The sequence below is a fragment of the Parasteatoda tepidariorum genome, chromosome 3 (assembly GCF_982258835.1).
Source record: "Parasteatoda tepidariorum strain Cologne lab strain chromosome 3, Ptep-v5.0, whole genome shotgun sequence".
In the NCBI taxonomy this organism is placed as follows: domain Eukaryota; kingdom Metazoa; phylum Arthropoda; class Arachnida; order Araneae; family Theridiidae; genus Parasteatoda; species Parasteatoda tepidariorum.
In genome coordinates, this window is record NC_141757.1 from 2,760,789 (window position 1) to 2,788,703 (window position 27,915).

General features: G+C 25.7%; 1 protein-coding gene across 1 annotated transcript in view; it reads right to left on the reverse strand.

Moving 5' to 3' along the window:
• Positions 1 to 27,025, reverse strand: part of LOC122268315 (muscle calcium channel subunit alpha-1-like) — a 41,900-nt gene extending 14,875 nt beyond the window's left edge. Inside the window, exons 1-2 of the mRNA XM_087158595.1 lie at positions 26,875 to 27,025; positions 22,779 to 22,885 (exon numbers count right to left, since the gene is read on the reverse strand). Coding sequence (XP_087014721.1) covers positions 22,779 to 22,885; positions 26,875 to 26,879 — 112 coding nt within the window. The 5' untranslated portion in view covers positions 26,880 to 27,025. The remainder of the gene's footprint in view (positions 1 to 22,778; positions 22,886 to 26,874) is intronic.
• Between the last annotated feature and the right edge of the window lie 890 nt (positions 27,026 to 27,915).

Consider the following 27,915-nt stretch of genomic DNA (forward strand, 5'->3'; position numbering starts at 1 on the left):
AAGATGAATATAACTCGTCAAAATTAAATTGAAATGCAAGTGTATAATACAAGCAAGTATATGTTAGTAAAACAATAGCTAGTCTCATGATTAATATAACTTTTCATATATAAATTGAAATGCAAGTGCATAATATATGCAAGTATATAATATAAACTATAACTGGACTAATGATTAAATTGAAATGCATGTTTATAGTATGAGCAAGTATATGCAAGCATATAATATAAACTATAGCTAGAAAAATAATGAACAGAACTTGTCATAATTAAATTGAAATGCAAGTGCATAATATATGCAAGTATATAATATAAACTGTAGCTGGACTAATGATTAAATTGAAATGCAAGTGTATAATATAAGCAAGTACATAAAATGACTTATAGCTGGATACAAGATGAATATAACTAGTCATAATTAAATTGAAATGCAAGCATAAAATATTATTATATATATGAACAAGTATATAATATAAAATATAAATAGACTCAAGATGAATATAACTCGTCATAATTAAATTGAAATGCAAGTGTATAATACAAACAAGTATATGATAGTAAAACAATAGCTAGTCTCATGATTAATATAACTTTTTATATATAAATTGAAATGCAAGTGCATAATATATGCAAGTATATAATATAAACTATAACTGGACTAATGATTAAATAGAAATGCATGTTTATAGTATGAGCAAGTATATGCAACCATATAATACAAACTATAGCTAGAAAAATAATGAACAGAACTTGTCATAATTAAATTGAAATGCAAGTGCATAATATATGCAAGTATATAATATAAACTATAGCTGGACTAATGATTAAATTAAAAAGCAAGTGTATAATATAAGCAAGTAAATAATATAAAATATTGCTGGAGTCACGAAGAATATAACTTGTAATAATTAAATTGAAATGCAAGTGCATATTATAAGCAAGTACATGCAAGTATATAATAAAAACTATAGCTGGAAAAAAGATTAATGTAACTCGTTATAATTAAATTGAAATGCAAGTGTATAAGATATGCAAGTATAATATATAAACTATAGCTGAACTAAAAATGAATATAATTTGTCATAATTAAATTGAAATGCAAGTGCATAATATATGCAAGTATATAATATAAACTATAGCTGGACTAATGATTAAATTGAAATGCAAGTGTATAATATAAGCAAGTAAATAAAATGAACTGTAGCTGGATTCAAGATGAATATAACTAGTCATAATTAAATTGAAATGCAAGTATAAAATATTATCATATATATGAACAAGTATATAATATAAACTATAACTAGACTCAAGATGAATATAACTCGTCAAAATTAAATTGAAATGCAAGTGTATAATACAAGCAAGTATATGTTAGTAAAACAATAGCTAGTCTCATGATTAATATAACTTTTCATATATAAATTGAAATGCAAGTGCATAATATATGCAAGTATATAATATAAACTATAACTGGACTAATGATTAAATTGAAAAGCAAGTGTTTAATATAAGCAAGTATATAATATAAAATATTGCTGGACTCATGAAGAATATAACTTGTCATAATTAAATTGAAATGCAAGTGCATATTATAAGCAAGTACATGCAAGTATATAATAAAAACTATAGCTGGAAAAAAGATTAATGTAACTCGTTATAATTAAATTTAAAAGTCAAGTGTATAATATAAGCAAGTATAATATATAAACTATAGGTGAACTAAAGATGAATATAATTTGTCATAATTAAATTGAAATGCAAGTGCATAATATATGCAAGTATATAATATAAACTGTAGCTGGACTAATGATTAAATTGAAATGCAAGTGTATAATATATGCAAGTACATAAAATGACTTATAGCTGGATACAAGATGAATATAACTAGTCATAATTAAATTAAAATGCAAGCATAAAATATTATTATATATACGAACAAGTATATAATATAAACTATAACTAGACTCAAGATGAATATAACTCGTCATAATTAAATTGAAATGCAAGTGTATAATACAAGCAAGTATATGATAGTAAAACAAAAGCTAGTCTCATGATTAATATAACTTTTTATATATAAATTGAAATGCAAGTGCATAATATATGTAAGTATATAATATGAACTATAACTGTACTAATGATTAAATAGAAAAGCAAGTGTATAATATAAGCAAGTATATAATATAAAATATTGCTGGACTCATGAAGAATATAACTTGTCATAATTAAATTGAAATGCAAGTGCATAATATAAGCAAGTATATGCAAGTATAATAAATAAACTATAGCTGAACTGAAGATTAATATAATTTGTCATAATTAAATTGAAATGCAAGTGCATAATATAAGCAAATACATGCAAGTATATAGTAAAAACTATACCTGGAAAAAAGATTAATGTAACTCGTTATAATTAAATTGAAATGCAAGTGTATAATATATGCAAGCATAATATATAAACTATAGCTGAACTAAAGATGAATATAATTTGTCATAATTAAATTGAAATGTAAGTGCATAATATATGCAAGTATATAATAAAAACTATAACTGGACTAATGATTAAATTGAAAAGCAAGTGTATAATATAAGCAAGTATATAATATAAAATATTGCTGGACTCATGAAGAATATAACTTGTCATAATTAAATTGAAATGCAAGTGCATATTATAAGCAAGTACATGCAAGTATATAATAAAAACTATAGCTGGAAAAAAGATTAATATAACTCATTATAATTAAATTGAAATGCAAGTATATAATATAAGCAAGTATAATATATAAACTATAGCTGAACTAAAGATGAATATAATTTGTCATAATTAAATTGAAATGCAAGTGCATAATATAAACAGGTATTTGCAAGTATATAATATAAACTATAGCTGGACTCACGAAGAATATAACAAGTCATAATTAATTTGAAATGCAAGTGCATAATATAAGCAAGTACATGCAAGTATATAATAAAAACTATAGCTGGAATAAAGATTAATGTAACTCGTTATAATTAAAGTGAAATGCAAGTGTATAATATAAGCAAGTATAATGTATATACTATAGCTGAACTAAAGATTAATATAATTTGTCATAATTAAATTGAAATGCAAGTGCATAATATATGCAAGTATATAATATAAACTATAGCTGGACTAATGATTAAATTAAAAAGCAAGTGTATAATATAAGCAAGTAAATAATATAAAATATTGCTGGAGTCACGAAGAATATAACTTGTAATAATTAAATTGAAATGCAAGTGCATATTATAAGCAAGTACATGCAAGTATATAATAAAAACTATAGCTGGAAAAAAGATTAATGTAACTCGTTATAATTAAATTGAAATGCAAGTGTATAAGATATGCAAGTATAATATATAAACTATAGCTGAACTAAAAATGAATATAATTTGTCATAATTAAATTGAAATGCAAGTGCATAATATATGCAAGTATATAATATAAACTATAGCTGGACTAATGATTAAATTGAAATGCAAGTGTATAATATAAGCAAGTAAATAAAATGAACTGTAGCTGGATTCAAGATGAATATAACTAGTCATAATTAAATTGAAATGCAAGTATAAAATATTATCATATATATGAACAAGTATATAATATAAACTATAACTAGACTCAAGATGAATATAACTCGTCAAAATTAAATTGAAATGCAAGTGTATAATACAAGCAAGTATATGTTAGTAAAACAATAGCTAGTCTCATGATTAATATAACTTTTCATATATAAATTGAAATGCAAGTGCATAATATATGCAAGTATATAATATAAACTATAACTGGACTAATGATTAAATAGAAATGCATGTTTATAGTATGAGCAAGTATATGCAACCATATAATACAAACTATAGCTAGAAAAATAATGAACAGAACTTGTCATAATTAAATTGAAATGCAAGTGCATAATATATGCAAGTATATAATATAAACTATAGCTGGACTAATGATTAAATTAAAAAGCAAGTGTATAATATAAGCAAGTAAATAATATAAAATATTGCTGGAGTCACGAAGAATATAACTTGTAATAATTAAATTGAAATCAAGTGCATATTATAAGCAAGTACATGCAAGTATATAATAAAAACTATAGCTGGAAAAAAGATTAATGTAACTCGTTATAATTAAATTGAAATGCAAGTGTATAAGATATGCAAGTATAATATATAAATTATAGCTGAACTAAAAATGAATATAATTTGTCATAATTAAATTGAAATGCAAGTGCATAATATATGCAAGTATATAATATAAACTATAGCTGGACTAATGATTAAATTGAAATGCAAGTGTATAATATAAGCAAGTAAATAAAATGAACTGTAGCTGGATTCAAGATGAATATAACTAGTCATAATTAAATTGAAATGCAAGTATAAAATATTATCATATATATGAACAAGTATATAATATAAACTATAACTAGACTCAAGATGAATATAACTCGTCAAAATTAAATTGAAATGCAAGTGTATAATACAAGCAAGTATATGTTAGTAAAACAATAGCTAGTCTCATGATTAATATAACTTTTCATATATAAATTGAAATGCAAGTGCATAATATATGCAAGTATATAATATAAACTATAACTGGACTAATGATTAAATTGAAATGCATGTTTATAGTATGAGCAAGTATATGCAAGCATATAATATAAACTATAGCTAGAAAAATAATGAACAGAACTTGTCATAATTAAATTGAAATGCAAGTGCATAATATATGCAAGAATATAATATAAACTATAGCTGGACTAATGATTAAATTGAAAAGCAAGTGTATAATATAAGCAAGTATATAATATAAAATATTGCTGGACTCATGAAGAATATAACTTGTCATAATTAAATTGAAATGCAAGTGCATATTATAAGCAAGTACATGCAAGTATATAATAAAAACTATAGCTGGAAAAAAGATTAATATAACTCATTATAATTAAATTGAAATGCAAGTATATAATATAAGCAAGTATAATATATAAACTATAGCTGAACTAAAGATGAATATAATTTGTCAAAATTAAATTGAAATGCAAGTGCATAATATAAACAGGTATTTGCAAGTATATAATATAAACTATAGCTAGACTCACGAAGAATATAACAAGTCATAATTAATTTGAAATGCAAGTGCATAATATAAGCAAGTACATGCAAGTATATAATAAAAACTATAGCTGGAATAAAGATTAATGTAACTCGTTATAATTAAAGTGAAATGCAAGTGTATAATATAAGCAAGTATAATGTATATACTATAGCTGAACTAAAGATTAATATAATTTGTCATAATTAAATTGAAATGCAAGTGCATAATATATGCAAGTATATAATATAAACTATAGCTGGACCAATGATTAAATTGAAATGCAAGTGTATAATATAAGTACGTAAAATGAACTATAGCTGGATTCAAGAATATAACTCGTCATAATTAAATTGAAATGCAAGTGTATAATACAAACAAGTATATGATAGTAAAACAATAGCTAGTCTCATGATTAATATAACTTTTTATATATAAATTGAAATGCAAGTGCATAATATATGCAAGTATATAATATAAACTATAACTGGACTAATGATTAAATAGAAATGCATGTTTATAGTATGAGCAAGTATATGCAACCATATAATACAAACTATAGCTAGAAAAATAATGAACAGAACTTGTCATAATTAAATTGAAATGCAAGTGCATAATATATGCAAGTATATAATATAAACTATAGCTGGACTAATGATTAAATTAAAAAGCAAGTGTATAATATAAGCAAGTAAATAATATAAAATATTGCTGGAGTCACGAAGAATATAACTTGTAATAATTAAATTGAAATGCAAGTGCATATTATAAGCAAGTACATGCAAGTATATAATAAAAACTATAGCTGGAAAAAAGATTAATGTAACTCGTTATAATTAAATTGAAATGCAAGTGTATAAGATATGCAAGTATAATATATAAACTATAGCTGAACTAAAAATGAATATAATTTGTCATAATTAAATTGAAATGCAAGTGCATAATATATGCAAGTATATAATATAAACTATAGCTGGACTAATGATTAAATTGAAATGCAAGTGTATAATATAAGCAAGTAAATAAAATGAACTGTAGCTGGATTCAAGATGAATATAACTAGTCATAATTAAATTGAAATGCAAGTATAAAATATTATCATATATATGAACAAGTATATAATATAAACTATAACTAGACTCAAGATGAATATAACTCGTCAAAATTAAATTGAAATGCAAGTGTATAATACAAGCAAGTATATGTTAGTAAAACAATAGCTAGTCTCATGATTAATATAACTTTTCATATATAAATTGAAATGCAAGTGCATAATATATGCAAGTATATAATATAAACTATAACTGGACTAATGATTAAATTGAAAAGCAAGTGTTTAATATAAGCAAGTATATAATATAAAATATTGCTGGACTCATGAAGAATATAACTTGTCATAATTAAATTGAAATGCAAGTGCATATTATAAGCAAGTACATGCAAGTATATAATAAAAACTATAGCTGGAAAAAAGATTAATGTAACTCGTTATAATTAAATTTAAAAGTCAAGTGTATAATATAAGCAAGTATAATATATAAACTATAGGTGAACTAAAGATGAATATAATTTGTCATAATTAAATTGAAATGCAAGTGCATAATATATGCAAGTATATAATATAAACTGTAGCTGGACTAATGATTAAATTGAAATGCAAGTGTATAATATATGCAAGTACATAAAATGACTTATAGCTGGATACAAGATGAATATAACTAGTCATAATTAAATTAAAATGCAAGCATAAAATATTATTATATATACGAACAAGTATATAATATAAACTATAACTAGACTCAAGATGAATATAACTCGTCATAATTAAATTGAAATGCAAGTGTATAATACAAGCAAGTATATGATAGTAAAACAAAAGCTAGTCTCATGATTAATATAACTTTTTATATATAAATTGAAATGCAAGTGCATAATATATGTAAGTATATAATATGAACTATAACTGTACTAATGATTAAATAGAAAAGCAAGTGTATAATATAAGCAAGTATATAATATAAAATATTGCTGGACTCATGAAGAATATAACTTGTCATAATTAAATTGAAATGCAAGTGCATAATATAAGCAAGTATATGCAAGTATAATAAATAAACTATAGCTGAACTGAAGATTAATATAATTTGTCATAATTAAATTGAAATGCAAGTGCATAATATAAGCAAATACATGCAAGTATATAGTAAAAACTATACCTGGAAAAAAGATTAATGTAACTCGTTATAATTAAATTGAAATGCAAGTGTATAATATATGCAAGCATAATATATAAACTATAGCTGAACTAAAGATGAATATAATTTGTCATAATTAAATTGAAATGTAAGTGCATAATATATGCAAGTATATAATAAAAACTATAACTGGACTAATGATTAAATTGAAAAGCAAGTGTATAATATAAGCAAGTATATAATATAAAATATTGCTGGACTCATGAAGAATATAACTTGTCATAATTAAATTGAAATGCAAGTGCATATTATAAGCAAGTACATGCAAGTATATAATAAAAACTATAGCTGGAAAAAAGATTAATATAACTCATTATAATTAAATTGAAATGCAAGTATATAATATAAGCAAGTATAATATATAAACTATAGCTGAACTAAAGATGAATATAATTTGTCATAATTAAATTGAAATGCAAGTGCATAATATAAACAGGTATTTGCAAGTATATAATATAAACTATAGCTGGACTCACGAAGAATATAACAAGTCATAATTAATTTGAAATGCAAGTGCATAATATAAGCAAGTACATGCAAGTATATAATAAAAACTATAGCTGGAATAAAGATTAATGTAACTCGTTATAATTAAAGTGAAATGCAAGTGTATAATATAAGCAAGTATAATGTATATACTATAGCTGAACTAAAGATTAATATAATTTGTCATAATTAAATTGAAATGCAAGTGCATAATATATGCAAGTATATAATATAAACTATAGCTGGACTAATGATTAAATTAAAAAGCAAGTGTATAATATAAGCAAGTAAATAATATAAAATATTGCTGGAGTCACGAAGAATATAACTTGTAATAATTAAATTGAAATGCAAGTGCATATTATAAGCAAGTACATGCAAGTATATAATAAAAACTATAGCTGGAAAAAAGATTAATGTAACTCGTTATAATTAAATTGAAATGCAAGTGTATAAGATATGCAAGTATAATATATAAACTATAGCTGAACTAAAAATGAATATAATTTGTCATAATTAAATTGAAATGCAAGTGCATAATATATGCAAGTATATAATATAAACTATAGCTGGACTAATGATTAAATTGAAATGCAAGTGTATAATATAAGCAAGTAAATAAAATGAACTGTAGCTGGATTCAAGATGAATATAACTAGTCATAATTAAATTGAAATGCAAGTATAAAATATTATCATATATATGAACAAGTATATAATATAAACTATAACTAGACTCAAGATGAATATAACTCGTCAAAATTAAATTGAAATGCAAGTGTATAATACAAGCAAGTATATGTTAGTAAAACAATAGCTAGTCTCATGATTAATATAACTTTTCATATATAAATTGAAATGCAAGTGCATAATATATGCAAGTATATAATATAAACTATAACTGGACTAATGATTAAATAGAAATGCATGTTTATAGTATGAGCAAGTATATGCAACCATATAATACAAACTATAGCTAGAAAAATAATGAACAGAACTTGTCATAATTAAATTGAAATGCAAGTGCATAATATATGCAAGTATATAATATAAACTATAGCTGGACTAATGATTAAATTAAAAAGCAAGTGTATAATATAAGCAAGTAAATAATATAAAATATTGCTGGAGTCACGAAGAATATAACTTGTAATAATTAAATTGAAATCAAGTGCATATTATAAGCAAGTACATGCAAGTATATAATAAAAACTATAGCTGGAAAAAAGATTAATGTAACTCGTTATAATTAAATTGAAATGCAAGTGTATAAGATATGCAAGTATAATATATAAATTATAGCTGAACTAAAAATGAATATAATTTGTCATAATTAAATTGAAATGCAAGTGCATAATATATGCAAGTATATAATATAAACTATAGCTGGACTAATGATTAAATTGAAATGCAAGTGTATAATATAAGCAAGTAAATAAAATGAACTGTAGCTGGATTCAAGATGAATATAACTAGTCATAATTAAATTGAAATGCAAGTATAAAATATTATCATATATATGAACAAGTATATAATATAAACTATAACTAGACTCAAGATGAATATAACTCGTCAAAATTAAATTGAAATGCAAGTGTATAATACAAGCAAGTATATGTTAGTAAAACAATAGCTAGTCTCATGATTAATATAACTTTTCATATATAAATTGAAATGCAAGTGCATAATATATGCAAGTATATAATATAAACTATAACTGGACTAATGATTAAATTGAAATGCATGTTTATAGTATGAGCAAGTATATGCAAGCATATAATATAAACTATAGCTAGAAAAATAATGAACAGAACTTGTCATAATTAAATTGAAATGCAAGTGCATAATATATGCAAGAATATAATATAAACTATAGCTGGACTAATGATTAAATTGAAAAGCAAGTGTATAATATAAGCAAGTATATAATATAAAATATTGCTGGACTCATGAAGAATATAACTTGTCATAATTAAATTGAAATGCAAGTGCATATTATAAGCAAGTACATGCAAGTATATAATAAAAACTATAGCTGGAAAAAAGATTAATATAACTCATTATAATTAAATTGAAATGCAAGTATATAATATAAGCAAGTATAATATATAAACTATAGCTGAACTAAAGATGAATATAATTTGTCAAAATTAAATTGAAATGCAAGTGCATAATATAAACAGGTATTTGCAAGTATATAATATAAACTATAGCTAGACTCACGAAGAATATAACAAGTCATAATTAATTTGAAATGCAAGTGCATAATATAAGCAAGTACATGCAAGTATATAATAAAAACTATAGCTGGAATAAAGATTAATGTAACTCGTTATAATTAAAGTGAAATGCAAGTGTATAATATAAGCAAGTATAATGTATATACTATAGCTGAACTAAAGATTAATATAATTTGTCATAATTAAATTGAAATGCAAGTGCATAATATATGCAAGTATATAATATAAACTATAGCTGGACCAATGATTAAATTGAAATGCAAGTGTATAATATAAGTACGTAAAATGAACTATAGCTGGATTCAAGAATATAACTCGTCATAATTAAATTGAAATGCAAGTGTATAATACAAGCAAGTATATGTTAGTAAAACAAAAGCAAGTCTCATGATTAATATAACTTTTCATACATAAATTGAAATGCAAGTGCATAATATATGCAAGTATATAATATAAACTATAACTGGACTAATGATTAAATTGAAATGCAAGTTTATAGTATGAGCAAGTATATGCAAGCATATAATATAAACTATAGCTAGAATAATAATGAACAGAACTTGTCTTAATTAAATTGAAATGCAAGTGCATAACATAAGCAAGTACATGCAAGTATATAATAAAAACTATAGCTGGAGAAAAGATTAATATAACTCATTATAATTAAATTGAAATGCAAGTGTATAATATAAGCAAGTATATGCAAGTATAATATATAAACTATAGCTGAACTAAAGATGAATATAATTTGTCATAATTAAATTGAAATGCAAGTGCATAATATAAACAGGTATTTGCAAGTATATAATATAAACTATAGCTGGACTCACGAAGAATATAACAAGTCATAATTAATTTGAAATGCAAGTGCATAATATAAGCAAGTACATGCAAGTATATAATAAAAACTATAGCTGGAATAAAGATTAATGTAACTCGTTATAATTAAAGTGAAATGCAAGTGTATAATATAAGCAAGTATAATGTATATACTATAGCTGAACTAAAGATTAATATAATTTGTCATAATTAAATTGAAATGCAAGTGCATAATATATGCAAGTATATAATATAAACTATAGCTGGACTAATGATTAAATTAAAAAGCAAGTGTATAATATAAGCAAGTAAATAATATAAAATATTGCTGGAGTCACGAAGAATATAACTTGTAATAATTAAATTGAAATGCAAGTGCATATTATAAGCAAGTACATGCAAGTATATAATAAAAACTATAGCTGGAAAAAAGATTAATGTAACTCGTTATAATTAAATTGAAATGCAAGTGTATAAGATATGCAAGTATAATATATAAACTATAGCTGAACTAAAAATGAATATAATTTGTCATAATTAAATTGAAATGCAAGTGCATAATATATGCAAGTATATAATATAAACTATAGCTGGACTAATGATTAAATTGAAATGCAAGTGTATAATATAAGCAAGTAAATAAAATGAACTGTAGCTGGATTCAAGATGAATATAACTAGTCATAATTAAATTGAAATGCAAGTATAAAATATTATCATATATATGAACAAGTATATAATATAAACTATAACTAGACTCAAGATGAATATAACTCGTCAAAATTAAATTGAAATGCAAGTGTATAATACAAGCAAGTATATGTTAGTAAAACAATAGCTAGTCTCATGATTAATATAACTTTTCATATATAAATTGAAATGCAAGTGCATAATATATGCAAGTATATAATATAAACTATAACTGGACTAATGATTAAATAGAAATGCATGTTTATAGTATGAGCAAGTATATGCAACCATATAATACAAACTATAGCTAGAAAAATAATGAACAGAACTTGTCATAATTAAATTGAAATGCAAGTGCATAATATATGCAAGTATATAATATAAACTATAGCTGGACTAATGATTAAATTAAAAAGCAAGTGTATAATATAAGCAAGTAAATAATATAAAATATTGCTGGAGTCACGAAGAATATAACTTGTAATAATTAAATTGAAATGCAAGTGCATATTATAAGCAAGTACATGCAAGTATATAATAAAAACTATAGCTGGAAAAAAGATTAATGTAACTCGTTATAATTAAATTGAAATGCAAGTGTATAAGATATGCAAGTATAATATATAAACTATAGCTGAACTAAAAATGAATATAATTTGTCATAATTAAATTGAAATGCAAGTGCATAATATATGCAAGTATATAATATAAACTATAGCTGGACTAATGATTAAATTGAAATGCAACTGTATAATATAAGCAAGTAAATAAAATGAACTGTAGCTGGATTCAAGATGAATATAACTAGTCATAATTAAATTGAAATGCAAGTATAAAATATTATCATATATATGAACAAGTATATAATATAAACTATAACTAGACTCAAGATGAATATAACTCGTCAAAATTAAATTGAAATGCAAGTGTATAATACAAGCAAGTATATGTTAGTAAAACAATAGCTAGTCTCATGATTAATATAACTTTTCATATATAAATTGAAATGCAAGTGCATAATATATGCAAGTATATAATATAAACTATAACTGGACTAATGATTAAATAGAAATGCATGTTTATAGTATGAGCAAGTATATGCAACCATATAATACAAACTATAGCTAGAAAAATAATGAACAGAACTTGTCATAATTAAATTGAAATGCAAGTGCATAATATATGCAAGTATATAATATAAACTATAGCTGGACTAATGATTAAATTAAAAAGCAAGTGTATAATATAAGCAAGTAAATAATATAAAATATTGCTGGAGTCACGAAGAATATAACTTGTAATAATTAAATTGAAATCAAGTGCATATTATAAGCAAGTACATGCAAGTATATAATAAAAACTATAGCTGGAAAAAAGATTAATGTAACTCGTTATAATTAAATTGAAATGCAAGTGTATAAGATATGCAAGTATAATATATAAACTATAGCTGAACTAAAAATGAATATAATTTGTCATAATTAAATTGAAATGCAAGTGCATAATATATGCAAGTATATAATATAAACTATAGCTGGACTAATGATTAAATTGAAATGCAAGTGTATAATATAAGCAAGTAAATAAAATGAACTGTAGCTGGATTCAAGATGAATATAACTAGTCATAATTAAATTGAAATGCAAGTATAAAATATTATCATATATATGAACAAGTATATAATATAAACTATAACTAGACTCAAGATGAATATAACTCGTCAAAATTAAATTGAAATGCAAGTGTATAATACAAGCAAGTATATGTTAGTAAAACAATAGCTAGTCTCATGATTAATATAACTTTTCATATATAAATTGAAATGCAAGTGCATAATATATGCAAGTATATAATATAAACTATAACTGGACTAATGATTAAATTGAAAAGCAAGTGTTTAATATAAGCAAGTATATAATATAAAATATTGCTGGACTCATGAAGAATATAACTTGTCATAATTAAATTGAAATGCAAGTGCATATTATAAGCAAGTACATGCAAGTATATAATAAAAACTATAGCTGGAAAAAAGATTAATGTAACTCGTTATAATTAAATTTAAAAGTCACGTGTATAATATAAGCAAGTATAATATATAAACTATAGGTGAACTAAAGATGAATATAATTTGTCATAATTAAATTGAAATGCAAGTGCATAATATATGCAAGTATATAATATAAACTGTAGCTGGACTAATGATTAAATTGAAATGCAAGTGTATAATATATGCAAGTACATAAAATGACTTATAGCTGGATACAAGATGAATATAACTAGTCATAATTAAATTGAAATGCAAGCATAAAATATTATTATATATACGAACAAGTATATAATATAAACTATAACTAGACTCAAGATGAATATAACTCGTCATAATTAAATTGAAATGCAAGTGTATAATACAAGCAAGTATATGATAGTAAAACAATAGCTAGTCTCATGATTAATATAACTTTTTATATATAAATTGAAATGCAAGTGCATAATATATGTAAGTATATAATATAAACTATAACTGTACTAATGATTAAATAGAAAAACAAGTGTATAATATAAGCAAGTATATAATATAAAATATTGCTGGACTCATGAAGAATATAACTTGTCATACACTGGTTATCATAAATTAAGGAAAAATCACAAAAATAGCGATAACTCTTTCAAAAGTAAGCCAAACCGTGCAAAATTTGCATATGTTGTCCACTAAGAGTAGCTGAGTAAAATTGCAATATGCAAATTAGTGGCGCTGCACTCGGCTTACGTCATCTGCCTGGAGCATAAAAGTCCAAGTTTGAGAGAAAGCACACAAATTTTACTGTGATTGCGAGATTGAAAATCTGAGATAGCCAATTCGTAATAATGACCTCTAGGCATCATTTGCCTGAAGAACTACGATGGAGAGCCATCGGGAGACTAGAGGCAGGGCAGAGTCAATCAGAAGTGGCCAGATGGCTAAATGTGAGTCCATCTGTGGTTCATAGACTTTGGAGGCAATTTCAAACCACAGATTCCGCATCTAGGAGGTTCAGTCAAGGACGGCCAACTGTTACGACCAGTGCCGATGACCGATATTTGACATTAAGTGCACGCAGGAATAGAACCGCTACTCCGACACATCTTAGATCCTCTCTTGCTGCAGCCACCGGAAGGTTGGTGTCAACGTCAACTGTGCGCAGAAGGCTCCACGAAGGTGGTCTGTATGCGAGACGACCAGCCATTTGCGTGCCGCTCACATCACGCCATAGGAGAGACCGTTTGCAGTGGGCCCGACAACATGTCCACTGGACGTCAGATCAATGGAGGCCTGTTCTCTTTACGGATGAGTCCAGGTTTAGTCTAGAAAGTGACAGTAGACGTTATTTGATATGGAGAGAACCTGGGACCCGTTATCATCCATCAAACATCCGTGAAAGAGATGCATACGGAAGAGGCAGTGTCTGTGTTTGGGGAGGCATATCCTTAGGAGGGCGCACATACCTCCATGTCTTTCCAAGGGGAACCGTGAATGCTCAGGTTTATCGAGACAACATCCTTGATGCTTATGTGCGCCCATATGCCGGGGCAATTGGTGATTGCTTCCTGTTACAGGACGATAATGCAAGACCACACAGAGCTCGCATTGTTGATGATTATCTTCAACAGGAAACAATTACTCGCATGGAGTGGCCAGCTCGATCCCCGGACTTGAATCCTATCGAGCACGTTTGGGATGCTCTAGGGAGGCGTGTATCTGCCATCAATCCGCCCCCTCAGACCCTTGCCACGCTTGCAACTGCTTTACAAGAGCAATGGCTCTCACTTCCTATTGAACTGATAGACCGCATAATTGAAAGCATCACACATCGCTGTTTGCGCTGTATTGCTTCTAGAGGCAATCATATTCCATATTAAAGGTACTTTTTCTATTGCAAACCGATACTTCCAATTTGTTTATTTTATACATGTGCTAATTTCTATACTACTATTAATGTCTGATAATTTCTTTTTATGTTGTTTAATACCTTACTATGTGTTGTATATTGTGGGTAAGTTTCATAAAATTCCATGTGTAATTTCTTGAGTTATCGCGATTTTTGTGAATTTTCCTTAATTTATGATAACCAGTGTAATTAAATTGAAATGCAAGTGCATAATATAAGCAAGTATATGCAAGTATAATAAATAAACTATAGCTGAACTGAAGATTAATATAATTTGTCATAATTAAATTGAAATGCAAGTGCATAATATAAGCAAATACATGCAAGTATATAGTAAAAACTATACCTGGAAAAAAGATTAATGTAACTCGTTATAATTAAATTGAAATGCAAGTGTATAATATATGCAAGCATAATATATAAACTATAGCTGAACTAAAGATGAATATAATTTGTCATAATTAAATTAAAATGCAAATGCATAATAAAAGCAGGTATTTGCAAGTATATAATATAAACTATAGCTGGACTCACGAAGAATATAACTTGTCATAATTAAATTGAAATGCAAGTGCATAATATAAGCAAGTACATGCAAGTATATAATAAAAACTATAGCTGGAAAAAAGATTAATGTAACTCGTTATAATTAAATTTAAAAGTCAAGTGTATAATATAAGCAAGTATAATATATAAACTATAGGTGAACTAAAGATGAATATAATTTGTCATAATTAAATTGAAATGCAAGTGCATAATATATGCAAGTATATAATATAAACTATAGATGGACTAATGATTAAATTGAAATGCAAGTGTATAATATAAGCAAGTAAATAAAATGAACTGTAGCTGGATTCAAGATGAATATAACTAGTCATAATTAAATTGAAATGCAAGTATAAAATATTATCATATATATGAACAAGTATATAATATAAACTATAACTAGACTCAAGATGAATATAACTCGTCAAAATTAAATTGAAATGCAAGAGTATAATACAAGCAAGTATATGTTAGTAAAACAATAGCTAGTCTCATGATTAATATAACTTTTCATATATAAATTGAAATGCAAGTGCATAATATATGCAAGTATATAATATAAACTATAACTGGACTAATGATTCTAATGATTAAATTGAAATGCATGTTTATAGTATGAGCAAGTATATGCAAGCATATAATATAAACTATAGCTAGAAAAATAATGAACAGAACTTGTCATAATTAAATTGAAATGCAAGTGCATAATATATGCAAGTATATAATATAAACTATAGCTGGACTAATGATTAAATTGAAAAGCAAGTGTATAATATAAACAAGTATATAATATAAAATATTGCTGGACTCATGAAGAATATAACTTGTCATAATTAAATTGAAATGCAAGTGCATATTATAAGCAAGTACATGCAAGTATATAATAAAAACTATAGCTGGAAAAAAGATTAATATAACTCATTATAATTAAATTGAAATGCAAGTATATAATATAAGCAAGTATAATATATAAACTATAGCTGAACTAAAGATGAATATAATTTGTCATAATTAAATTGAAATGCAAGTGCATAATATAAACAGGTATTTGCAAGTATATAATATAAACTATAGCTGGACTGACGAAGAATATAACAAGTCATAATTAATTTGAAATGCAAGTGCATAATATAAGCAAGTAAATGCAAGTATATAATAAAAACTATAGCTGGAATAAAGATTAATGTAACTCGTTATAATTAAAGTGAAATGGAAGTGTATAATATATGCAAGTATAATGTATATACTATAGCTGAACTAAAGATTAATATAACTTGTCATAATTAAATTGAAATGCAAGTGCATAATATATGCAAGTATATAATATAAACTATAGCCGGACCAATGATTAAATTGAAATGCAAGTGTAAAATATAAGTAAGTACGTAAAATGAACTATAGCTGGATTCAAGAAGAATATAACTCGTCATAATTAAATTGAAATGCAAGTGTATAATACAAGCAAGTATATGTTAGTAAAACAAAAGCAAGTCTCATGATTAATATAACTTTTCATACATAAATTGAAATGCAAGTGCATAATATATGCAAGTATATAATATAAACTATAACTGGACTAATGATTAAATTGAAATGCAAGTTTATAGTATGAGCAAGTATATGCAAGCATATAATATAAACTATAGCTAGAATAATAATGAACAGAACTTGTCTTAATTAAATTGAAATGCAAGTGCATAACATAAGCAAGTACATGCAAGTATATAATAAAAACTATAGCTGGAGAAAAGATTAATATAACTCATTATAATTAAATTGAAATGCAAGTGTATAATATAAGCAAGTATATGCAAGTATAATATATAAACTATAGCTGAACTAAAGATGAATATAATTTGTCATAATTAATATGAAATGCAATTGCATAATATAGCAGGTATTTGCAAGTATATAATATAAACTATAGCTGGACTCACGAAGAATATAACTTGTCATAATTAAATTGAAATGCAAGTGCATAATATAAGCAAGTACATGCAAGTATATAATAAAAACTATAGCTGGAAAAAAGATTAATGTAACTCGTTAATTAAATTAAAAGTCAAGTGTATAATATAAGCAAGTATAATATATAAACTATAGGTGAACTAAAGATGAATATAATTTGTCATAATTAAATTGAAATGCAAGTGCATAATATATGCAAGTATATAATATAAACTATAGATGGACTAATGATTAAATTGAAATGCAAGTGTATAATATAAGCAAGTAAATAAAATGAACTGTAGCTGGATTCAAGATGAATATAACTAGTCATAATTAAATTGAAATGCAAGTATAAAATATTATCATATATATGAACAAGTATATAATATAAACTATAACTAGACTCAAGATGAATATAACTCGTCAAAATTAAATTGAAATGCAAGAGTATAATACAAGCAAGTATATGTTAGTAAAACAATAGCTAGTCTCATGATTAATATAACTTTTCATATATAAATTGAAATGCAAGTGCATAATATATGCAAGTATATAATATAAACTATAACTGGACTAATGATTAAATTGAAAAGCAAGTGTATAATATAAGCAAGTGTATAATATAAGCAAGTATATAATATAAAATATTGCTGGACTCATGAAGAATATAACTTGTCATAATTAAATTGAAATGCAAGTGCATATTATAAGCAAGTACATGCAAGTATATAATAAAAACTATAGCTGGAAAAAAGATTAATATAACTCATTATAATTAAATTGAAATGCAAGTATATAATATAAGCAAGTATAATATATAAACTATAGCTGAACTAAAGATGAATATAATTTGTCATAATTAAATTGAAATGCAAGTGCATAATATAAACAGGTATCTGCAAGTATATAATATAAACTATAGCTGGACTCACGAAGAATATAACAAGTCATAATTAATTTGAAATGCAAGTGCATAATATAAGCAAGTACATGCAAGTATATAATAAAAACTATAGCTGGAATAAAGATTAATGTAACTCGTTATAATTAAAGTGAAATGCAAGTGTATAATATAAGCAAGTATAATGTATATACTATAGCTGAACTAAAGATTAATATAATTTGTCATAATTAAATTGAAATGCAAGTGCATAATATATGCAAGTATATAATATAAACTATAGCTGGACCAATGATTAAATTGAAATGCAAGTGTATAATATAAGTACGTAAAATGAACTATAGCTGGATTCAAGAATATAACTCGTCATAATTAAATTGAAATGCAAGTGTATAATACAAGCAAGTATATGTTAGTAAAACAAAAGCAAGTCTCATGATTAATATAACTTTTCATACATAAATTGAAATGCAAGTGCATAATATATGCAAGTATATAATATAAACTATAACTGGACTAATGATTAAATTGAAATGCAAGTTTATAGTATGAGCAAGTATATGCAAGCATATAATATAAACTATAGCTAGAATAATAATGAACAGAACTTGTCTTAATTAAATGAAATGCAAGTGCATAACAAAAGCAAGTACATGCAAGTATATAATAAAAACTATAGCTGGAAAAAAGATTAATGTAACTCGTTATAATTAAATTTAAAAGTCAAGTGTATAATATAAGCAAGTATAATATATAAACTATAGGTGAACTAAAGATGAATATAATTTGTCATAATTAAATTGAAATGCAAGTGCATAATATATGCAAGTATATAATATAAACTGTAGCTGGACTAATGATTAAATTGAAATGCAAGTGTATAATATATGCAAGTACATAAAATGACTTATAGCTGGATACAAGATGAATATAACTAGTCATAATTAAATTGAAATGCAAGCATAAAATATTATTATATATACGAACAAGTATATAATATAAACTATAACTAGACTCAAGATGAATATAACTCGTCATAATTAAATTGAAATGCAAGTGTATAATACAAGCAAGTATATGATAGTAAAACAATAGCTAGTCTCATGATTAATATAACTTTTTAATATATAAATTGAAATGCAAGTGCATAATATATGTAAGTATATAATATAAACTATAACTGGACTAATGATTAAATAGAAATGCATGTTTATAGTACGAGCAAGTATATGCGACCATATAATACAAACTATAGCTAGAAAAATTGAAATGCAAGTGCATAATATATGCAAGTATATAATATAAACTATAGCTGGACTAATGATTAATTGAAAAGCAAGTGTATAATATAAGCAAGTATATAATATAAAATATTGCTGGACTCATGAAGAATATAACTTGTCATAATTAAATTGAAATGCAAGTGCATAATATAAGCAAGTATAATAAATAAACTATAGCTGAACTGAAGATTAACATAATTTGTCATAATTAAATTGAAATGCAAGTGCATAATATAAGCAAATACATGCAAGTATATAGTAAAAACTATACCTGGAAAAAAGATTAATGTAACTCGTTATAATTAAATTGAAATGCAAGTGTATAATATATGCAAGCATAATATATAAACTATAGCTGAACTAAAGATGAATATAATTTGTCATAATTAAATTGAAATGCAAATGCATAATAAAAGCAGGTATTTGCAAGTATATAATATAAACTATAGCTGGACTCACGAAGAATATAACTTGTCATAATTAAATTGAAATGCAAGTGCATAATATAAGCAAGTACATGCAAGTATATAATAAAAACTATAGCTGGAAAAAAGATTAATGTAACTCGTTATAATTAAATTGAAATGCAAGTGTATAATATAAGCAAGTATATGCAAGTATAATATATAAACTATAGCTGAACTAAAGATGAATATAATTTGTCATAATTAAATTTAAATGCAAGTGCATAATATATGCAAGTATATAATATAAACTATAGCTGGACCAATGATTAAATTGAAATGCAAGTGTATAATATAAGTAAGTACGTAAAATGAACTATAGCTGGATTCAAGAAGAATATAACTCGTCATAATTAAATTGAAATGCAAGTGTATAATACAAGCAAGTATATGTTAGTAAAACAAAAGCAAGTCTCATGATTAATATAACTTTTCATACATAAATTGAAATGCAAGTGCATAATATATGCAAGTATATAATATAAACTATAGCTGGACTAATGATTAAATTGAAATGCAAGTATATAATATAAGCAAATACATAAAATGAAATATAGCTGGATTCAAGATGAATATAACTAGTCATAATTAATTAAATTGAAATGCAAGTATAAAATATTATCATATATATGAACAAGTATATAATATAAACTATAACTAGACTCAAGATGAATATAACTCGTCATCAAACCAAAATCTCTAAGCTACTCGAAGTACTGGCTCTCACTTAAAAAATGAATTAATTTCACTTTAGTAAATTATATCAGTAAAAAGAAATATATCTGCCACAGTCTTGCCCGTATTACAAACAAAAATCCTTACTTTTTGCAGAGTTCTAAAAGGACAAAAACTCTTTTTTAGAGAATGGTCGAAGTAACAACAGTTGGCAATAACTTTGTTATCTCCTTTCTTTTACTAGTTATTCTGCATTCAAAGGCATAATGATGTCACATTTGCAGGGTTCCTACTCAATTTCAGAAAGAAAAAAATTCCTGACTTTTCTAGGTATACCAGGTACATTTTAATTTATATTGAGACCATATTGTCATGAGAAAACTTTGATTCTTTTATTTATAATGTGAAATATTAAATTTTCTCTATAAAAAAAAAATTTAATGAGGAAGGGAACATTTCAGTTTGACTAAAATGTGAAATTGTTATAACAAATAATTGTAATAGATGTATAAATTATTTATTTCTAATCTCAATAACTGATTACTTTTTTTTTGACAATTTTAAGACTGATTATTTTCCAGCATGATTTAGGAATATATTTCAGGATAATGTAAAAAAATTGCAAATTTCCTTAACTATTCCTTGATTTTTGAAGTTAAAATAAAATTCCCTGACCATTTCAGGTTTTCCCTGTTCTCCCTAAGCCGTGGAAGGGAGATGGGAATTTTATGAAATTGTGACAGTTTGTGACAGGAGAGTTACAGAGATGTGAAAGCATACATTTTAGGCTAAATAAACACCATTTAAACTCAGCAGATTAATTCTCCATTTATCCAGAGTTAACTCGTATGTACATATTGCAAATATTTATTGTCTGGATTATTTTATTACGTTTTTATTCTGCCGACAGCAAAACAAAATAGAATAATCTGCTGTGATACGAAGTTTGCCAATTTTTATTTAGGAGTTGTAAGACTATTTGTGGGACTGCAGATTATTTTCGTACAATTATATGTACGATGGTTGATGAATTTACATAAAAAAAAAAGAGTAAAAAATTGGCGTTCAGGAGCGAAAGTAAAAGTAATGCAGGTGATTTTTCAGATGTGAACACATACAAAGACTAATATATAACTTTTTTCCTTTGCCCATGATAATTTAGGATAGTAAACTGATGGTAAATTAAATATTTTTACACTTAAAAAAATTAAAATTTCAACTTAAAACTTGTGTGTTATGTTTTGTTTTAGTTCCTTGTATTTCTTAATAAAATAAAAATATATGTAGATTTTTTGCATTTCTTTTTCCTTTAAAAAATTGGTAAGGTAAGCGGTTAATTTATTGTTTTCAAGTAAATCTTGCTTTAAATTTAAAGCACGTAAAAAGGAAAACCAATTAAGATTTGTGAATGAACTTACTTGGCACCCCCGATACAAGCCTCAGAGGACAAACAACACGGAATGCTCGAAGAGTTTTAACATCAAAGCCATCTTTCATGAGATTTGAAAAAGCAGTACTTATCACACTATTCAAAATAAAAATATTTTTTTGTTTGTGAGAATAAAATATAAAGAATGTAATCAAATGCGTGTCAAGAAGAATATATTTCTTAAATGAATACCCTTTACTCTATAACTTTATTAAGAATAATATAAATACAGCGAAACTCTTGCTATGAACACACCAGCGAAACGGAAGCCTCTCAATACGGAAATTTATTCAATTCCCTATGAACAAATCATTAGGTACATTCTCCGTGAAACGGAGACATCCGTAAACCAGACGCAGACAGTCATCTTTGCCCTGTGAAACATTATTTTCTATTTCCTCAAACCGGACACTAGTTTTTCTAAATTTGAAGAAAAAACCTTTTTTGCTCTAAGTTGCGGGGGTGGGGGGGAATACGCAACTTTTCAAAGAATGTCAATTTTTTGCTAAAATGTCTTAAACTGCAGACGGAAAAAAAAAGACCAAAAAGACTCTCTAAATTAAAGTCTCTTGAAACACATTAAATTCATATAAATTTAAATTTATTTGGCTTCAACTATTTTAAACTTATTATTAAAAAACAGGTTTAGATAATTTCATATCAAATCATTCAGATATTTATTAAATCTGCTAGACATGAAAAATACCAACTTTCATTTTTTTCTCCCAGCCATTTATTTACAAGAAAAGAAATTTCGAAAATTAACAAATTCAGTTTTTAAATTTCTAAACAGTTGAGAACTAAATTTTATCTTCTAAATTTCATTTTAAAAATAGCCAACTTATTGACAAAAATTTAAATTATGATGTGTTTCTTTCCATAGAAATTATGTTTACACTAGACACTAAAAAAATTAATCTTATTTTGTGTGACAATTTTTCTTAGCACAAAACTTACATATTTTAATAAAACAAAAATTTTACTTTAAATTCAACAGATAAAAATAGACCTTTACAATTCATAAGACATATTTGAAGTGGTCAATGTTAAAAGGGGTATGTTACAAATCTGCAGGAAAAAAAACAAAAGAAAAACTATGTCAATTGTAGAAAGATTGCTTTAATTTCATCCCCTGTAGCAGAATTGCGGCAACACAGCGACATTGTCGCTGAACATTACAGAGTTCTTGCAGAAAAATTTTTCTTCAGGGAAGAAAAAAATTTTGGTTTTCAATTCTGCAGAAATTTATGTGTAAAATTTGAATTGCGCATTTAAATAATCACTCATTGTGGTGTTCAATTTACGCCGATTGTATCGCAAATCCTGAGCGTGATTATATTTTGGGCAGTTATTGATCTTCATGTGGTTTTTAACTATCCCGATATATTTCAGACGATATGGGAAATTCAAATCGTGCATTCGAGTATTTATTTTTTAAGGCAAGGCTTCTATAATTTTTTCGGCAATTATTGTGTTTGACTTAATTAAATCGACTGTTAACTTAAATTGGTAACATACATCTTTGTTATAATTGAAACTATCTTGCAGAAGGATATGAGTGCTAGAGAGTTTTGTCGCAGCAAGCCTGAAAAAATTCTGCCAAAGGGATTTCATCTGAATTACTGGATTGCCTTCTTTAAGCAATCTAGAAAATGACTCGGTATTTGATAATTCGTAATTGATACTCCAGAACCAACAAAAATTTTATTTTCGTAAAAATGTTACTAGCTTACTTTTAACATTACCATGTTGAATGCCGCACTAATTTCACACAGCTTGTCTGGACAAAATTATTTTCTCAGTAAGTATTGCATTAATTTCTTCAAACCATTTTAGTAATGATAATAATGTAAAAAAATTGAAAGCATTAAAAATTTACTGAAAACATGTGTTTCCAATAATCTTGGCCTCGCTGGTCAAAATAAACGTCAGAGGGCAAAATAAACGGTCGATCCTGAACACATAATTTAAGAAACAGCATTTCAATAAATTTCCTGCTACTTTTTAAGGCAAACATGTATTTAGTCAAATAGTATTATTAATAAATGTGGAAATATTAAAAGTAATTTATAATATTATAAAAATTACTTTATTTCACCCTTGTTTCTTACTTTCTTCATTTTAGAAATGACAAATATATATTTTTAAGTTACCATATTTTAAGTGATACTTCAAAAGTAATGTGTTACATTTCATTATTAATAGTTTTATTTTTAATTGTTTGTTTTATAAAAAAGGGTCCACAATTAAAAATTTTACTATTTGCCACTGGCCAAAAACAATATTCCCTAATTACGACCTACAGTAGACAGTTATCAAAAAATGTCTAAGAGATGAAATGCAATAAAATATGTAAAAAAGATAATATCCACCACATATCCAAAAGAGAACATTCTACTATATAAAAGATGCAGGTTTAAGGGGGGGGGGGAATCAACTTGTTCTAATCAGTTTTAAAACAAGCTGATTTAAATCACTCAACGGACCCTGTTTAGATAGAGACATCCAGAATACAGGGTGCATAGCTAGATTTTTTAAGAAACTTTTAAGTACTTTTTAAGCACTCAAAAAATATTTTTAATCACCTTCAAAAAAGAAATCTTAATTAATTCAGTAATAGAAATTATTTTTTCTATCGCTGAAAGTCCTTAATTTGTGAACATAAAATCAATAAAATTCAAAAACATTTTCCCAAACTTCGCATAATCAGTTTCTGACACGGCAAAGAAAAAAATCTCTTTTTAAAAAGATAGAAAATTAAAGCACTTTTTACGAACTCCAAATAAAATTTTTTAAAAATACCTCTAAGGGCTCTTAAAAAATTTTAATCAAAAATAAGCACCTTTAAGCACTTTCTCAAAACGCTATGTACCTTTGTAACAGCATGCAGGGTCCCCACCAAAATGTTTTAGGCCCCTATAACATGCCAGAATGTTTTTAAAAAAAAAAACTAACAAATTTCACAAATATAAAATAAATAATTTTCAAAATATGCACATTTTGAACATCCTGAAAAACTCAAAACCATTTTTAAACAATGCAAAAAAAAAAAAAAAAAAAAAAACACATTGATGCTAACCATAATAACTTCAAATAAATAAATAATTTTCAAAACCATGGAAGTTAATTAAAATAATGAAATTAAATAAACATAAAGGTATAACAAACCAAAAGGTATGAATTATTTTGTCAAATTAAACAGTTATTAAAACATCTTTCAATGCCAAAGTTCCTGAAATTTTCACGAGTACCTAAGACTTTCATTGGAACGTAGAAAAATAGATTTTGGTTTTTTTAATCTGATAACTACTGACTCTGATAACTGCCTTTCTGGTGATAAACTATTCAAAATATTGGTGTTTGCATGACAATTACTACTTGTAAAAATAAAAAGCACACTTTACCCCGTAGAACATATTTTAGAAACTGTATAAGGCAATGTTATTTATTCCCTGCCCATGCGTTTTATATGCATGACATCTATTCTTGTTTCTCAGCACAACAACATTTTAATAGACAAGTCTTAGTCAATTTCTTCAAGTAAAAATTAAGAGATATCAATTACATCAAAAATGTCTTACCTATTAGATGTAAAGGACAACGCTCAAAACTCATTAACAGTTTTCAAATGACTTAATAATATGAATCACACACATTATTTGCAGTTATATAATAATGAACATAAATTGGTAGAAAGATAGTAAACATGTGGTTAAAAATGTAAGAAAAACTTAAACTTAAATTAGTTTTAACCAAAAAAACTAATAAAAATCTATATAAACCACTTATTACCTTGTCAACGATATGCTAAATCTAAATGATTATCTACAAAATATACATCTCACTACTTTAAATACTAACACTAGCGTATGCTTGCAACAAAAACAAATAGTTTTAAATAGAATAACAATAGTTTTAATGAAAGTCCTTTCTAAATACAGTAGGCATATCGCCTTTTTTAACATATCAATAAATGACTAAAACAAATTTTCTCTTCAAACTCATCAAAATAACTTAATATCACTAAAATCTTACGAAATGCAGCAGACTTGAGTTTAGAAATTTTATTATTTATTTATACTAACAACATTATTTCCGAAAATATTGCCTCTCACAATAAACTTTGTAGTAAACAGTTGCAAACTTTCTAGCGAGAAGCTGTGCAGGTTTGTTGGATATCGAGATTTGTTTTCCTTTACCACCAAACGAAGCTTGCAACTCGGTTTTACCGCCAAAATCGGGGAGATATCGATATTGGCGTGGCGATCGCAATGCTCGAATACGCCATCTGGGGGGAAACTAGTTTAATGTGTTTGGCCCTTTTCCCTTCCCTCTTCTCCTCTTTTCAATTGTATAGGAATGTACTACGATTTTATTTAATAAATGAACTTTTCATTCAATAAAATTATTTTTTTAAATTTTTGTGATGCTTTTCCTTAGAACTATGTTTAATGTAGTTTTCAGTGCCATATGGATGGGTGGTCTAATGTAAACAATAACAAGCGTCCTTAAACCGGAAGAAATTTAGAAAATTTCCGGTGTATCCCTCCGCTTATGTTATGTCTACAAGGCGATGTGTGAACAAGCCAAATATTCTATGCAGTTTTGTTATTGTAATTTGGGTTCAAATCTAAACATAATTGAACCATTCATAAGAGCTTTCAGAAATGTATTGATTCTCAGAGGTCGTAAGGCCAAAACAAATTTTGGAAAGTTAATATCTCATTGTGAATAATTCTTAAGGTTTGCCATGTTTTGTATTTTATCGCTTATTTGGCTGCATTTCAATGAAATGTCGCCAAAAATATCTTTAAAAATATCTTTTTAAGTTAGCCTAATTAGAAAATATTCTAATAATTATAATATTAATATGATTATGCTGAAGTTTAAAGGCTGAAAGAAGGAACTCGGTACATGTGAAATACTGAAAAAGATATGATGCAATAATATGATGGCGCGATTTTTCATTCTGCGGCGTAAAAATATATCGGAAGCAGTAACCCGGAAGTCTTGAAAGAGCAACTTTACCACTAGCGCCCCCACCCTTAGCTTTACACGATCACCCATCCATAGTTTTAGAAATTAAACGATGTCCGGCAGTGTACTGATCGTTAAGACACGGTTCC